Below are 17,628 nucleotides of genomic sequence, written 5' to 3'. Positions count from 1 at the left end.
CTTTTAAGATTTATTTCAGAGAGTGAACAAGAGGAAGAGGCAGACGGAGAGATCAGTCCTCACACAGACTCCCCCGCCACCAAGCAGAGCCTGACTGGGGGGGGGTGGAATCTAGGACCCCGAAACCATGACCTGAGCCAAAATCTAGAGTTGGCCACCTAACCAACTGAGCCACCCAGGCACCCCTACTTAAAAACCTTTTAAATCTGAATATTTGGTTGTTTTTTTTTTTAAGATTTTATTTATTTGAGAGAGAGAGAGAGAGAGCATGGGGGAGGGAAAGGCAGAGGGAGAGGGAGAAGCAGGCTCTCCACTAAGCAGGGAGCCTGATGAAGGGCTTGATCCCAGGACCCTGGTATCATGACCTGAGCTGAAAGCAGACACTTAACTGACTGTGCCACCCAGGTGCCCCAGATCTGTCTTTACATGTTTTCCTACTGTACACTCTCTCCCATCCCCACCCTCCACCAAAAATTTGGGGAGGGGGGTTAGTGAGACAGAAGTTTCAGGATTGACCTTAGACACTAAGGACTTTTAGGCAAGTGAGTAAAAAGAAAACATATCCTAAACTTAGCTTTCTAATGAGAAAGGTCAACTATTCACAGCACTCACCAAAAACAGTGACCAATTCTGTTACCAAAACTTAGATTTCCTATAAGGAAACCCTGACCCTGCTTCTTTCCATACCACAAATGTCTTAACTCTGAGTTGGCATTTATTCTTTTAATGTAACATTGTCCCACGGAACTTTGTGCAGAGATGGGTATGTTCTGTATCTACGCTGTGCAGTGGAAGCCACTAGCGACATGTGGCTCAGCTCTTGGAATATGATCAGTGCACCTGAGGAATCAAATTTATTTTAATTAGCTACATGTGGCTAGTAGTTAACTGGACAGCACAGGTCTAGGAAAACAATACACAGAACCCTTGATTCAGAATGTGCCCTGTGGCACAGACTATCATGTACACAGGGATATGTCTTCTTCCTACATCTTTTAAAATGTCATATCTGTTTTTCCATCCTGCCTCCACCCGTTCTTTCACTCTGTATTCACTTTGTAGGTCTTCACCTACATTTGTTCGTATCCACACATTAAACCTGCTTAAGTGGTTAAATTCTGTATGTTCACATACTCAGGCTCTACTTTTGCAGCTAGAAAACCAACAAACTATTGGTTTACCATCCTAACTATCCACAAAGGTACAGTTCAGTGTTGCAAGTAACAGGCACAATTTATGTCTAATACTAGTCATCTTAGTCTCCTGTAGGCATAGAAACAATGGATTAAATACTCCGTGCCCTTATAACGTGCTCACTGCTGTTTATGTACTCGTTAAGGTTTGCCAACATTAAAGGGCTGACAACCTCACATACCGTACCTGCTACAAAAGGGATTAGCCCACCAGGAGAAGGATTGAAGGAGACCAACAACAAAGACCTTGCAGAAATTTAATTCCACCATCAAGCTTGAGTTCTGTAGGGAGTCTCTGGCTTCCCTCCCACAGAAGGGTTCCTGGGTGAAGTCTGTATCCAGCACAGAGGGGAAGAATGCGGTTGCCATCCAGTAATGAGGGGGATGACATGGCTCACTAAGCTTGTACTGGGGCACTTAGGGTGTGAGGCCCATGCTTCCCCCAGGAGCCACTGGGGGGCAGCAAGTTCTTGGGATTAGCTGGTCATTTACTTCAGCGGAGAAAGCTAAAACCTGGGTCATGGATCCTCAAGACAAGCACACTCTGCTTAAAGGATTAACTCCAGAGGATCCCTGGGATAGGTGCCATCTTGGCTCAGACAGGAGTCATGTTTACATACTCTTGGCAAGTCAGCCTTTGCATAAGACTCCCTACTGCCAGGAAGGAATTTGCTGTGCAAATCCCCAACCCATGACAGTAGGAATATCCCTTCATTTTCTCATCCATGCATGCCCTGAACCCAAGGCAGCTGTGATTGTGCTCCCCTAAATTGCCTTTATTGAACAAGTATGGCCAAGGTTACTCCCCTGGCTGCAACTGAGGCCATTTGGTGGAAAAGAACGGTCAGAAAGGGAGATGGCCTCATAGTTCTTGTCTTTACCACTGACCAATTCTAAAACGAAAGGATAAGTCCAGGCATGGGGTGAGCCAAGTCAGCAGGTTCCTCTGGACCCAGGATGACAGTGTCTGGAGGCATCGAAGGACAACTGTACAGTCCACTGCAACCATGGCTGCCCATGAGGGAACATCCATTAGACCAAGCCTGCTCTGGCCTGACCTGGATGCTAAAGCACACCCTGAGCACCAGAATTCGTTGCTTCCAATCATGTAGTCTGCTGACGAGCCAGACTGAGGCTGAAGCAGCTTTGTCTCCCAAAGTCTTCTCTGATTGCCACAGGGAGGAAACAGAAGTCCACACAAGTATCAAGCTCTTCCTGAGACTGCAGGCCCACCAGACCTCCAGCAAGAGGAGGCAGACAGGACAGGAATGCACTATCCTGATGATCCACACCAAGACAGTTCAGAGTGTAAACAAAGCCCAGTGTCGGGGACAGAAGAGGAGATGCAGTCTGGTGTGAGTTTTTGGAAAAGGGAAATGACCACTTCTAGCACCAAGGTGGGCTTGCGTGGGTCTGCACAGCAGTCCCTCACACCAGCCCTTACAGAGAGAAACAAGCTATTTGGTGGCTTGAGTCCATGAGATGTTCTCTGAGCCTTTGACAGCTAAGAGAATTCAGGTAATCCACTTGAATTCTGAAACAGTTTATGTCCTCCTAAAGTTCATACGAGAAACCAGAGATTTACCTTCTATCATCTAGAATAAAGACCTAAGGTCTCAAGTAAAATAAAGGATTATCCTTCAAAATAGCAGTATTATCAGACTTCTGACTCATGAATTTGTTCATGTGTCCTTGCTGATCTGAGCCAGGTGCTTATAATCTGTGACCTACTAACAAAAGTGTAACCAAAACATGAGTTAAAAAACAAACAAACAAACAAACTTTAAAGTTCACCTATGCAGCTAATAAGACTCAACAGAAGATTGTGCTAAACTAAGCAAAAAAAATCTGTGGTTAGAGGCTGACCCACACCACCACACAGAGACACCTCTAAGGGCAGAGGAACTCGGTTGGGGGTACTTTGAGTTTTGAAACACAATCAGCTTATTGCGTCCTGTAGATGAATGAACACCAGTGTTCTGCTAGAATTGGTGTTGTGGATTAAATAATATCAATAAATAATGAAATACAACTGTCTTCCCAGGGAAAGATTTTGAGTCAGAGGAAGAAATGGTAGCATTTCAGGCCTCCAGAGTCAGGTGCTTGGACCTGATCAGAAGAAACCTTCCCATAAAGCAACCCCTTTGTAAAGGCTCCTGATTCAAACATCAAATAAATTCAGAACCACCAGCCCCATCTATTAACCTAGCACTCCCTCTTCCCCCAGTGCAGTTCGTCAAGTGTTTGGTAAGCTGTACTGACTCACCAGGAATAAAACTAAACAACTATTCCCCTGACCAAGCCCTCCCCAACACCACCCTCTATAAAGTTCCCACCTTCAGGCCGGCCTCAGATCCTGAGTCTCCTCCCATAGCTTACTAATGAGAGTGACCACCAGAGCAGGCCATCAGCCCTGAGCCCCCCTTATATAATGTGGGCCATCAGGCCCTTTTAGAACAAGAGGGTTGGGCCTGCAGTCTTGTCATCTGGACTTTGGTGGTTGTGGCTGGCCCTCCAGGCCTCAAGGGACATCACCTCTGGCCTCTAGTCCGTTTTCCTCTCAACGTTTTTCTCTTCAGCTACATCAAGCTCAGTCAGGACGCAAAAGCAAAGCTGCTGGGTGACTTTGGTGACAGCAGCTAAAGGAAAATAGAGAACAGAATTCAGCAGGCTGACAGCTACAACATCAATATGAACACCCCAAAGTTGATTAAAGCATATCTGTGGCTCCCTCCTATCTCCCCTGGGTATCCTGTGCCAGGCCTTGCCTCTTACCCCAGCAAGCCTCACTCTCCTGCATTCCATGCCCAACCAGAAAGTGATGCATGACTCCATCTTCCCACATGGATTGCACTTTCAAAAGGGAGTGTTTTAACCCAAAAATAGGACTCTGAAGTTAGAATTAAGGTGCTCATGTCAAGATCAAAAGGGGAGAAGTCATGTGGAGCAACCAGGTCTCATGGTCTCCAGCACATCACTAGTATAGGGGAAGCTGTTAGCCACCACTCCCACCTCTGCACGCATCTCTGCGTGCACACATACACACACACACACACAAACACACGCCGTGAGTAACAGGCAAAGAAGCTCACCCACGACATTCCGAATAAGGACTGGCCTCTGGGACTCGGGCAAGTAAACACCCACGAAGTAGACAGGAATCCCAGAGAGGGCAATCCCGATGCCAATGAGGGAATTGATGGTGTCACCGTATAGAGGCACAATCACCAGAAACAAGGAGCATATGCAGAACACGATGGGAAAAAACAGGCTCAGCTGAAATGGAGGGAGGTGAGATATTAGGTAAAGTGCTATGAGGCAACGGTACAGAGAAGTCACCATGGGGAGATGGCCCACCCCTCCCAGTCTGTCCAGAGTCACTGACCTTGAGAGGCCGGGGTCGCTCGGGCTCCTTCCAACGAAGATAGAGCTGTCCAGCAACAGACAGGCCCACGAAGAACCAATAGCTGAAGCTGAAGTAGTTGATAAGCAGGAAAACATCTTCCACAGTGAGGTAGATGAGTGTCATGGTACACTGGAGGGGGAGGGGATGGAAGGAGAAGTGGGCACTGTCACCACCAGGCCACCCCAGGAGACTCCAGCCACCCAGCAATCAGCATCAGATCTGCCACTCACTGATGATTTAGCTTACCAGGTTACCTCCAGTTCTTTTCAGTGACCCCTTGGCATCAGACAGCTCTATTCCCTATATTAACCTTCAAGGTGGCATCTCTCCCTCTTCTGTTGGGGGCCCTTCCTACACACAATGCCTCCCCCCCCCTTCTTTTTGCAAGCACTTTAAGAACAAGCCAGACTCCTTTCCCCTTTGATGGCAGAAGAGTGAGGCCCTCCTCACTTTGATGCACCAACCTCAATATGAATCACATTGCCCTCTGGATACCATTACTACTGAGTCTCAACTAGCTGGCATACAAACTGAGTAAATGCCTCCAGAACCATCTCACTGTCCTGGGGTCTTAGAAATGCAGAGTGACAAAATGGATCTACACCCCTGATAAGAGAGATAGGACAGTATTTGCCCTCTGGAACAAAAGTGTCCTAGAGGGGCGCCTGGGTAGCGCAGTCCTTAAGCGTCTGCCTTCGGCTCAGGGCGTGATCCCCGCGTTCCAGGATCGAGTCCCACATCAGGCTACTCCGCTGGGAGCCTGCTTCTTCCTCTCCCTCTCCCCTGCTGTGTTCCCTCTCTCGCTGGCTGTCTCTCTGTCACATAAATAAATAAAATCTTAAAAAAAAAAAAAAAAGCGTCCTAGAAGACAGAAATTGGGGACTAGAGTCCTGTGACATGGTCACATTTACTTTAACTTCAAAAATACGGAATTCCCCCACCTATCTTTTCACCCAGATTATCAACAAAGGATTTAAAACAAAAAGGGCCCATTCTGGGGAAAGAAGAGGGACTGTATTGGAAAAACTGGGGTAGAAGATGATTAAAAGACAGGATGTCAGATCTCAATGCTATCCCAATCAATATACTGAGAGGATTTTTGTTATTCTGACAAAATAACAAAGTTAAAGACAAACTTGATAATTGCCAGGAAAATTCTAGGGGTAAAAAGAAACTAAAGAAGTATCCTCAGTCCCTCTTTAGATTTCAGAAATTCAGTACAAAGCTAAATAATGAAGCTTGATACTAATGGGGAGGATTAGTTGACCTGATGATAACTACTTAAGGGGTATATAATTGTACTTGGCACCTATGAAGCACCATCTACTATATATAAATCTATGAAATCTAGGGGCACCTGGCTGGCTCCTCTGTGGAGCATGTGACTCTTGATCTCAGGGTTGTGAGTTCAAGCCCCATGTTGGGTGTAGAGATTACTTTAAAATAAAATCTTTAAAAAAAGGAATCTATAAAGTCTAGAATATGAATAGAAGTCCCTAGGTAGTTGATATACAACTGGCCTGACTTTTCTAAATATAACTTAATTAAATTTTTTTTAAAAGGAGAAGCACCCGGCTGGCTCAGTCAGTGGAACATGGGATTCTTTATATCAGGGTCATGAGTTCAAGCCCCACATTGGGCATGGAGCCTACTTAAAAAAAATTTAGGGGTGCCTGGATGGCTCCACCAGTTAAGCATCCAACTCTTGATTTTGGCTCAGTTGTGATCTTAGGGATGTGAGATCAAGCCCTGCATCAGACTCTGCACTCAGTGCAGGGTCTGCTTGGGATTCTCTCTCCCACTGCCCCTCCCCCTGCTCACACTCTCTAAATACATAAATATATGAATAAAATCTTTCAAAAATAAATAAAATAAATCTCGCAAATTCATTTTTATATTCTTTTGTGCCATTTGCCTTCTCTCATATAGCTATATTTTACTTTTATATTTTTTAAAAATTTAAGAAAAAATAAACACTGAGAGGCTTGGGAAATATCTTAAGAAGCTAGTATACCTCCCACCCATAGTCATCTCATAAAGTCAGCAGGAGTACTATGATTCTGCACACTCCCCCAGCAGAGCTTACATTGAACAGTAAAGCAGGGATGGGTGTAAAACGCTCAATGTGGATCATGGACAGAACATCGGGGAGGTGGCCCTCACGGGAGCCCACGAAGAACAACCTAGAAGGATAAGTATGTCAGGATGATTCTTTCACTTGGCCATGTAGCCACACTCCTCACTTGGACAAACTAGGCTCAAAGCTCCAGAAAAACACAGGAGGCAGTCTCTCAGGAGTATCCCATGTTTTCTCTGCATGCCCAACCCCCACCCTCACCCCTCAGCTTTATCCACAGATATCTTCCACCTCCAACCATGGGTACTTCAACGTTATCCAGGAATGCCCTACCCCTCTGTTGGCCACAGACACCCAAGAGCCCCTCAGCTATGAAACCTACCATCACCCAATGGATGCCTCACCCTGTCATCACTCACTGCCACCACCATCCATTCCATCAGGGGTACCCCCACTCTACCATCCCACATATTTCATACTTAACACAATGGCTTTTTAAAGAAGGGCAGCCAGCCTTCTGTTGTGCTCTCTATATATCTTCCCTGAGCTCCTGATACATGATACACCAGGACAAGCCTGGGGCTCAGAGACAACCCAGGCTTCCTCTCTGTCCCTGAAGAGCCCTACTGTTTGAGAAAGAGAGCAAGACAGAAATAACTACCAGCCAGGGTAGTCAGCATCATCATGGAGCACAAAGCACTCACCAGGCTTGGGGGTGGGCTGGGGGAACAAAAAACTTCACAAGAGATGACCACATCTGGGCTGGGAAGAACTGGAGTTTGCCAGAAGGTAAGAAGATGGGTGGGAAGCAGTGTAGGCAAAGGCAAAAGAGGCTTGAAGGAGTGAAAGAGGGTGGCCTCCCTGAGGCTTGAAGGAGTGAAAGAGGGTGGCCTCCCTGAGGTTGGTACTAGAATGCCTGCAGTCCCAGGTTAAGGTGTGTGAGGAAACAGCTGGGAAGAACCTGCACATGAGGCCATGCTGTGGAGTCTGAACAAACACTGAGAGCCTGCTGTGGCTATGAAGTAAAGGCCTGACAGGATCTGACACAGAGACTGGTGGCATCCAACTAAAGCAGAGAAAGGCCAGGGTACAGGGAGAAGGCCAGATAAGAAAGTAATCTGTGGGGCGCCTGGGTGACACAGTCGGTTAAGCCTCCAACTCTTGATTTGGAATCGAGCCCCAAGTCTTATTCCATGCTCAGCGGAGTCTGCTTGGGACTCTCGCCCTCTCCCTCTGCCCCTCCGCCACCTCTCAAATAAATACATAAATCTAAAAAAAAAAAAAAAGTAATCTGTGATAAATTGTCCGATAAGAGAGGAGGCCTGAATGAGAGCAGACACCCTGGCTGAAGACAGAACAAGACAAATGTGACCACCTCAATCAAATCTGGTGATCCTTTGTATGTGCGTGTGTATATATGTCTGTGTGAATGCATGTACATGTCTGAGCTAGGAGAAGAGAGTTAACACCAAGGGAAAAATAAAGAGGCCAAGCAAGGAGAACTGACAGCACACAGTATCACAACTAAAGACAAAGTACAAGTGCTTTGAGTGCACTGAGATACTTGTGAGCCATCCAGATGGAGCCACAGGAGTTGATGATAGCATCTAGAAAGGTCATAGGGCAAGATGGTGGGAGTTGGCTCACACAGGTTAATAATCTGTACTGGGTACAGAAGAAACATGGTAAAGGGGATAGTGTGGAAAAACATGGAAGGGGCTAATGTGCAGGAGCACCAAAAGTGTCTAGTACAAAGCCAAAGACAACTACATAGGTAATAAAGAAAAACCGAGAAGTTAACGCAGAAACAATTGTCCATTACCTCGACATCACTGCAGTCCCCTTATGTGCTGGTCCAGACTCTTATTCGCTGAATCCTCTATCCCCACCCCCATCCTGTCAATGCCACAATATAGCTGAGTGAGGTTAAAAGGCACCTACTGTGTAAGTATTTTAAGAAGACTGACAGAGCCAATTGGAATGTCTTAGGCATCGATAAGGGTAAGGCTATGAGAAACACCATCTTTGGGTAGGGTAACTTGTTAAGAGTCACATCCAGTGCAACCCTGGCCACACCAGGTTGAAGTAAGGGAAGATGACACCACACTGTTTTCCAAGACTTTGATCTCTCAATTACTCTGGTTACCCTACGGAGGCCCCAAGTACATGGACTGTGGTATTGAAACCAGTAAGAAAAATAAATAGGACAAAAAATTACTTCTTTTATTAATTCATCCTCTTACCTGTTCATGTAGAAAATATTTATTGAATGCCTATTACACTCCCAGCCCTGGGAACAGCAACATTTATAGGGTGAGTGAAAGAGAAATCAGGAAAGAAGTATTCCTCTCAAATATCAGAGTATCACAGAGTCACAGGAATAGTTTTAGAAGTAGAGGGCAGTAGGCAAAACTTGCTTCAGGGGTCCAATAGGATAAGGAGTAAAAGCAGGCTAAGAAGGTCACAGGTACACTTAATAAGAATATTTTTTAGGTAGTAGAAGTCAAAGTACAATGGCTAGAAAAATGAGTGACTGTCAAAATGCAGCTCATTCCCTCAAGAAGTGTGTCCAGTAAGGAAGAAGGGAGATGAGAAAAAGCTGTTTTGTGACTTCACTAAGTAGAGATGAGAGAAGCTTGTGCAGAGCTGGCTCCTACTGAACATCCATCAAAGAGAAGGGCCAAGTTTANTCATTCCCTCAAGAAGTGTGTCCAGTAAGGAAGAAGGGAGATGAGAAAAAGCTGTTTTGTGACTTCACTAAGCAGAGATGAGAGAAGCTTGTGCAGAGCTGGCTCCTACTGAACATCCATCAAAGAGAAGGGCCAAGTGATAAAGCAAAGTGCTAAGAAGAAGGGTAGTGCTGGGGCCCTGAAACCAGGTAGCAGAGTCAGCCCTGAAAAGCAAAACTGCTCCTTTCTCTGAAACAACAGGAAGGAGAAATGCTTTTATAGGTAAGTCTCTACACAGGGAGGAGAACAGAGCCTACTGGTCAGCTTCGGTGATTTCTGTGAAGTGACGGGCAGAGTTGCCCTGTACCAATACCTGTACGCAGCAAGTGATCACTAATAATCTTCTCTACTCCAAGCTATAACCTTTCTCCCCTCTCTACCTCTAACCAATCTGTCATCACCTCAGATGGAAGTGTGAGCTTCAAGATACGAATGTGTGCATAAAGGCCAGCATATGCATGCACACAGTGTACACACACACACACACAGTACATCCAAGAGAAAGAAGGGAAAGAAGAGCTCTTATACAGCCTCAGAAGATTAAATACTGCAGTCTGTTATTGGTAAAGCAGAAACACATTACCTTGATGAAGCGAAGATAGATGCATTGAGGCCCCCAAAGCAGGACAGGGCAACAGCAATGGGAATGGTCCAGCTGAACATGCCAAATGTCTGATCAGCAAATGTCTGGGGACAGAGCACAGAAGTCACTCAGCACTGTCACTACTGAGCAGCCCACCCTCTGGCCTAGACCCATCATCTCACCCTGCAGAGCTAGAGGGGCTTCAGAAAGAAACAGAGCCATTCAGTATCATAAGATGACGAGCAAATGGGAACTCACCACAGCCACAGCATCACTGTCAAGGACATCTGAAATGTTCAGCACTGTGTAATAGGCCACATTGGTCAAGATGTAGATGAGCGTCACAATTGGCATAGAAATCCCAATGGCCAGGGGCAAATTTCTGTCAGGACAAGTGAGATAGGACTACCTGGAATCAACTCGCCTTGGAGTCAAAGTTCACCCAGGATTTTTCTGAAATTTAACAGTTCCCTGGCTCTAAGTCTTTGAGGCAGGCTCCTCTTTCCCACATGGGTCTAGGTGGGCATGAATCCCACGCCCCTTTCTGCTGAGAAAGAGAGAGAGAGAGAAACAGAGAAAGACCAACCATTCTCTGTAAAGATAGCTGGGGCTCAATATTTGACCCTTCCCACAATAGGACCAATGGGTCCCACAGGAGGAGGAACAGTGTCCTCCAGGGACTGGGGGCCAGGCTAGGCACCTGACTACCCAGAATAAGCTTCTGGCTCCCCAGGCTTCAATGTCAGCACCAGAGTACAAGGTTGTAACACCTTAGCCCCAGCTGCATCAGCTACTGCCTAGTTGGACAAAGACCTTGGGGATTCTCCAGTGTAAACCCAAGGGTGAGGAGCAAGGGGCTTTCCCACCTTCATTCATTCCCAACTGAGCCCCTTACTTCTCTGAGCTAGAGGAGGAGTAGGCAGGAGAAGAAGAAGGGAGAAAGAGAAAGGGGAGGGAAGAGGACAAGTGTGTCCACTATCAGCAGGAGTTCCAGCCAAGTTGAGGAGTGAGAGTGTGATCCCACCGTTACCTTTCTGGGTTTTTGATTTCTTCTGTTACAAAATTAAGGGTGTCCCAACCTGAGTAAGAGAAGAGGGCAGAGTAGAGGGCGAGAGAGAGGTCTCCCATGTCCCAGGAGGAACCCTCAAAGGCGTCCTGAAAGTGCTCAGAGTGTCCTGTGGGGGCAAAGGCAGGTAGGGGAAGGGGTTCAGGGAAAAGGAAGAGGAAGAAGAAGGAGGGGAGAAATGGAAGGTTAAGAAGAAGAGGAAGAACAGGAGGAAGCAGTAAGAAAGAGGAAGCAAAGATGGGGAAAAAGAGAGGAGGGTCAAGAAAAGAAGGGAAAAGCAAGCAGGTAGAGGGAAGGAAAAAAAAAACATAATTTAACATCAAAAGAACCACCACCAGCTCTCCCTGTACTTTATCACCCCACCCATTCCCCTCAAGAAAGTGCATATTCCTCTAGCAAAACTACACAATCTCAGAAAAACAAAGGCATTCCTGGCTGCCTTCTGAAGTGATAACACCTTTTCCAGAAAAGCTCTAATGAATTTCCAAGTGACCCCATAGTAGGCCAGAGCTCTTCTTCCTATTTTTAGAAAGAACCCTGTTTCACATAAAGGAGGCATTTTTAATTAACAATTAGGCCTTCCTGTGGAACTGTCTCTTGTGGCCAAAACCACTGCACAATTTGGTCAAATAGTTTTCTCATTTTCATGAAGAGAACTCTGTTGCTCTACTTGCAGGGGCTGCGGTTGCACATGGCAGGAAATCACAGGCTGTGTAAAAACTGGGGTCTTCTTATCTCTCACTAGGCCTGGGGTAGGCCCGGGGCACTTCCACCCTTGGAGAGCTAGCTTAGGCACCTGTCATGCTCCTTAGAGGGCTCTGGAGACCACACACTTGAAAGCCAAGGGAGTAGCACCTGCCTGCCCAGGAGAGAGACCTTCTGGACACACTGGAGACTTTCAACAAGATCCAGACTTAAAAGGAAGCCTGCCGTGACCACCTCCTGCAAAAAGTAGACCTATTCCTTCAATGTGTCAAGAGGGCTGGATATGAAGCAAAAGAAGGGACGATAGAGATTTTCATGCCCCAGGCATGTCAGTCATCATACATAGAGATGGTTTTCTAAGGCACAGATCTTGATAGGAAGGTAACTCAGCTACCCTATTTGACCCCAAGATGTTCCTAAGATTCAAGCACACTGAGGTGGCTGGCTGTACTAACTTGGAACATGTGCACAAAGGTACTGGACCTGCTGCTAAGACACTTAAAAACAGAGCTTTCTGAACTCCAAAACCATTTTGTGTTTAATCCAATGGATCTGAGATGGCGGTCTCAGCTCTCCCTGGTAAATGTAAACACAGCTGAGTTTAGAGACAGACAATCTGGAGAATGACTGAGATCTCCTTGGCCAAAGATACTTCAAGACTTCCCTAAGAGCTCAGGAGACCTTGTCTACCCTCATTGCCAGTCTACTCTGACTCAGGAATGAAAAGCTTTCTAAACCCAACATGAAGGAAAAGCCAGTGCCAACTTCACACTATTTTAATATTTTGCTGAGAGCTGACTTTGAGACCAAATGTTAAATAAAAGCAAATCCAGATGAAAAGTAAAGGCTGCAAAATAACCACTCATTTCTACACTCCATCTACCCCACATACACACCATCCCACTCCTCTCAAGGACGGCCAGGTCTTCCTACTCACTGCCTGGCAGTCAGAGACCAAAAATAGGGCCAAGCAGGGCTCACTCTATCCCCATCAGTTACATTTATGACCCAATTACACAAGATCCAGGTTTCAGAAACTCCTGGGCTCCCAGCTGCCTTCTTGCAATGTTCCCAGCCTCCACAAAGGGAAAGTAGCCCTGAGGGAGGTACTGACTCATGTTCAGTTGGCCAAGCCAGCCTGGCCCAGGAAGCCCAGGAACAGATGTCTTGCTCTCCCTGACAGTCTATGTTATACATAGAAAGAGCTAATCAGTAAAGCCAAGATTCCCCATGCCCTCCTTAGGAAATCTAGGCAAACTCCCAGAGTCATCACCCTCCTTCCCAGCCCAGACCCATCTTACCCTGGCACAGTTTAATGAGGCCCATGACAATGATGGCAATGAGTGCTAGGACCTTGGCATAAGTGAACGTGTCCTGAACACGTGTGCCCCACTTGACATAAGCACAGTTCACAAATGTCAGCAGACCTAGAAGGAAAAACATAAATCACTGGCAGGCTTGAGCTGAGGGCACAGTGATCCAATCTCTCCTTATAGAGAGCATTGCTTCTGCCCTGTCTGCCTTAAAGCAAAGGGGCCAATGGACCAGTCAGAACCAGAAGAACAGGCAATGGAGGGACATCCACCATCTGCCCATCACTGCTGACAAATACAAAGGCATGCATTAACACATATTCATAAATTCTGACAGCCAGAATCATTTTTTAGAAATTGACCCCAGGCCCAGGAATAATGGACTTCACCCACTCTTTCCTGCTCAGACTCCCAAGGTTCCAAACCATCCAAGGCACAAAATATTTCCATGGCCACAAAAGAGGCCCATCAATAAATGTGGTAAGTTTGAATGCAGGTGGCAAGTCACCTAGGAATTACAGAGACAATGTTTTGTATGAAAATACCTGACAATTTCACATACATCCTTTCAATTAATTCTTACAACCCCAAAATACAGACATTCCTATTCTTGTTTTATAGATGAGGAAACTGGCTGAAAGAGCTCAACCATAATTCTTCAGCTTATAAACACCTCCCCCAACTTCCCCTCCATTTCTATCCAAGCCTCCTAATTCTCAGTGAGGTCCATGAAGAAATGAGCTTGCTTGGGCATTCCCCAGGCTCCTGTCTATACTGCTGGCTTTATTTCCAGCTCCTTGTGGACCTCAGTGATATCTGGACCCTGTGCTGAGAGTCCCAACAACTTACCTCTGCTAAACAGGGACTGCTCTGATCCACAAGGAGGACACAAGGGTCTCCACAGTGACACAGGGGCTCCACAGGAGGACACAGAATACAAGGGGCTCCATAGTGACACTGCTAAGCACTGCCCCAAGACCCCAAAAACAGAACTTTTTTTTTTTTAAAGATTTTATTTATTTATTTGACAGAGATAGAGACAGCCAGCGAGAGAGTGAACACAGGCAGGGGGAGTGGGAGAGGAAGAAGCAGGCTCCCAGCAGAGGAGCCCGATGTGGGGCTCGATACCAGAACACCAGGATCACGCCCTGAACCCAAGGAAGACGCTTAACGACTGAGCCACCCAGGCGCCCCCTCAAAAATAGAACTTTTATGTGAACCTCAAACATTATTACAAAATCTTTTGGGCTCATCCTCCAAGCCACCTCTATCTACTCCTATCCATTCTGCACTCTCTCCTTCAGCCAGAGACTCTCTTTTTACTGGTGCCATATATACACTTAAAATATCCTTTCCTCCTTGTGCAGCCACAGACAATAGCAACTCCCACTTTCAAGGTCTAGCTCAGTCACTACTTCCTCTGTAAAACCTTCCCCAAATATACCAGCCAGCCCCTCACCGAGCTGTCTCTCCCTGAACCCTGTTAACACTCCTACTTCACAGCACAGATTAGTAACTATGCTATACTCATGTGGACACCTGTCTTAAGAAGGTTTCTCCCTCGGGCATTTGTGTGGTGCTTCCCCAAGAAGACCACAAATTATTGGGAGGGGGGAAGTATATTGTTTTATTAAGCTTACTGCCAAGCAAAGAAGGGAAACAATGAACTCTGGTTGGAATCAAGAGGGTGATGACATTCACTTAACCACCAATTCCCTAGAGCAAGGCAACTGTCAGAAAGTTGACATTCCTCTACTCAAATGGGAGGAGAGCCTAGAGCCTGTGGAAATAAACACTGGCTAAACAGGCTCCATGGCTCTTTAAGAGCTTTCATTCACTGGGACGCCTGGGTGGGTCAGCTCGTTAAGCGTCTGCCTTCAGCTCACGTCATGATCACTGGGTCCTGGGATTGAGTCCTGCATCGGGCTCCTTGCTCCAGCGGGGAGCCTGCTTCTCCTTCTGCCTGCCTGTTGGAGCGCTCTCTCTCTGACAAATAAATGAATAAAAGCTTTTTTAAAAAAAAAAGGGTTTTCACTGGTAGTACTCTGGCAAATGACACAGGTGCTCACTAGTCAGTCAGGAGTGGGAGACAATAGTCAAACGGGAGGAAAGGCCAAAGGAATGCATGCTGCTGCTCTGTTAATCAAAGTTCGCTGTGTGGGGCTAAGCCTACATCAGCTAGCGTAAGGGTTACCTAATTAATAGTCACGTAATCCACAGACCCCTGTGCAATACAGTAAGCAAATTTTGAGGTATCTTCCAGGCCCCTTCTTGGGACTTGTTCCCTCTCACTTATCATGGCTGATCATCCAAGCTGAGCCTATTCGATTGCCTTTCCCAGGAACATAAATTGGGGTACCAAGAGACTGAATCTATCTAACAGAAGCAGAGTGGGGAGATGCAGCAAGTCAAAGTCACATTCAGGCCCTTGTAATAGAGGAACAAAAACCACAAGAAAACAGAGGAAGGAAGCAGGACTATGAAAAGAAGCAGAAGTTGAGAGGCCATGCAGCTTGTGAGAAAAAGACGAACAGAGAAAGAGAAATACACAGAGGACGGAGGAGAGAGAGACAAGAGACAGAGATAAAGAGACAGAGAAGGGACAAAAAGAGAGGGAGACAAAAAGATGGACACACACATGACGAAAGAGACTATCGCACAATGCCCTGGCTATGCTCACTGTGCTTCTGCCTTGTAGCAACAAGATGTGGATGCAAGATGGGGGAGAGAAGCAGACATAATCCTCAGCCCCACTGAACAGGCACTCCCTCTCACTTCTACTCCTTCTCCTTCCCACCACCCTGCTACAAATTTCCCCCCTGGCTTGCTCCTCTTGGCACAAGAGTAAATATTGCACACAATGGCAATTCAAAGACTCTGCCGGTAAGTAAAAGAAGGCAGCACCTCATGGAAGTCCCTGCAGAACCCATTCTGAATGAAAGATACAAAAGAGCCTGTCAGTGGTTGCCTCTAGGGAAGAAGACCAAAGCTCTGGAGAGAGAGAGAGAGACTTTTTCCACTGTATACTATTTTACACTCTGACTTATTTACCATGCACGTATGCTTCTTCCTCAGTAAAAATTAAACTACTTAATCTAAAACAATATGCAGCCAGGGAGCAAGGCCAGGAGTAGGGTGAGGTGAGGAGGGCGCCTGGGGCACAAAATTTAAGGAAACACTCACTTTCAGGACCACTTGGAGAACCTGAGAGCGAGTGCATCCTTAAATGCTGGCCCCAGAAGTCTTGCTTGCTTCACTGTACTCACTCTCAGCTCTGCCAGGGAACAGAGAGCTCCTAGAACAGTCTACCAAGCAGAAGCCAAGTCCCCTGAATGTTTTCCTGATTCTAATTAAGAAACATTTCACTATCTGATCCCCACCCCTCCAAACCTCCCCAAATTCCCATCCCCATCTAGCACCATAGATTCTATCAGAGCTCATGCACAAGGCTGGGCCTGGAGGCCAGGTGCTCAGATAAAACTACCAGAATTACAACATCCAAGCCTTCCCTCCTCTCCTGGAGGGATTTCATTTCCTTGCTGGAAAACCTGCACCAATGAGTGTGGGGTCCATGTGAGGGTCTTCAAGTTCTGGGGGCATGATGGTGGGAAAGGAGTACTCAAATAGCAGATCCACACCCAATCCCAAAGCAGAAACAAATCCCCAAAGTCTCTCTGTGGCAAAAACTGCTAGTTATCTTTAAATATCTGTTCCTCCATTTTCCCTTAGTAATAGAAATTTTAGCGAGAGCGTGGGCTGCCTAAATTAAAGCTGACATTTACCAGCCTCTCTCGCAGGCAGGTATGGCCAAGTAACTAAGTCCAGGGAGGTAAGCAAAGTTTCTTATTTATATTAAGACCTCAGGAAGTCCCTTTGAAGGGGTGGAGCATGCCTTTCTTTGTCCTTCCTGTCAGCTGCAGTGCAGACTTGACAGCTCCGGCTTGAGTAGCCATCTTGGACCACCAGCTAGAAGCCACATGCTGAGGATGGCAGAGCAGTAAGGCAGAAGGAAGAAACCTGGCTCTCTGAAAAATTATGAAGTCACCCTACTAGCCCCATATTGCCTACCTTTAATATGTGAGAGAAATAAACTTCAATATATTTGAGCCATGCTGCTTTTGGTTTTCAGGTGTTGGAAACCCAAGTTAATCCTGGATAATACACGCACCCTAAGACAAAACTGTGCCTCTCATATTGTCTTTCTGATGAGTAGATCACTTGGCAACCCGCAGCTATAGTCCCAGTTACGCTGACAGTCACGGCTCTCTTTTCCCACAGCAACAGGGAGGAAGGAACCCTTCCAATTCCTCCCACAAACAAGCTGGGTGTTACTAAGGGGCACTCAAGGACGGAGGAATGCAATCCTTAACAACAGCAACAAGGTGGGAGAAGGAAAAAAGCTGGGGAGAGACCAGCTTTAGGAGAAACATGTTCCACAACAGTCCGGGAAACGTAAACCCTTCCAAATGGAAATCCTGGAATCTGGAACCCCTCTTGGGATGCATATAAATATGTCAATTATATGCCTTTTTAAGAATCCTCCTTGTTTTTAATTA

General features: G+C 46.3%; 1 protein-coding gene across 5 annotated transcripts in view; it reads right to left on the bottom strand.

Annotated features, from left to right (window-relative positions):
- Positions 1-1,437: 1,437 nt before the first annotated feature.
- The window catches only part of SLC7A6 (solute carrier family 7 member 6), a 35,857-nt gene continuing 19,666 nt past the window's right edge, over positions 1,438-17,628 (bottom strand). For 4 of the 5 annotated variants that reach the window (XM_034672638.1, XM_034672637.1, XM_011229876.3 and 1 more), the window contains 7 exons: positions 13,061-13,186; positions 11,019-11,163; positions 10,247-10,370; positions 9,989-10,092; positions 6,686-6,782; positions 4,579-4,728; positions 3,976-4,469 (listed from right to left, as the gene is read on the bottom strand). In XM_034672638.1, coding sequence (XP_034528529.1) covers positions 4,131-4,469; positions 4,579-4,728; positions 6,686-6,782; positions 9,989-10,092; positions 10,247-10,370; positions 11,019-11,163; positions 13,061-13,186 — 1,085 coding nt within the window. In that variant the 3' untranslated portion in view covers positions 3,976-4,130. Of the gene's footprint in view, positions 3,833-3,975; positions 4,470-4,578; positions 4,729-6,685; positions 6,783-9,988; positions 10,093-10,246; positions 10,371-11,018; positions 11,164-13,060; positions 13,187-17,628 lie in introns of those variants that run through there. The other variant, XM_034672640.1, reaches the window with a different exon arrangement.

Source organism: Ailuropoda melanoleuca, chromosome 12, assembly GCF_002007445.2.
Source record: "Ailuropoda melanoleuca isolate Jingjing chromosome 12, ASM200744v2, whole genome shotgun sequence".
NCBI classification, from domain to species: Eukaryota; Metazoa; Chordata; class Mammalia; order Carnivora; family Ursidae; genus Ailuropoda; species Ailuropoda melanoleuca.
This window is presented reverse-complemented; position numbering and strand designations above follow the sequence as displayed.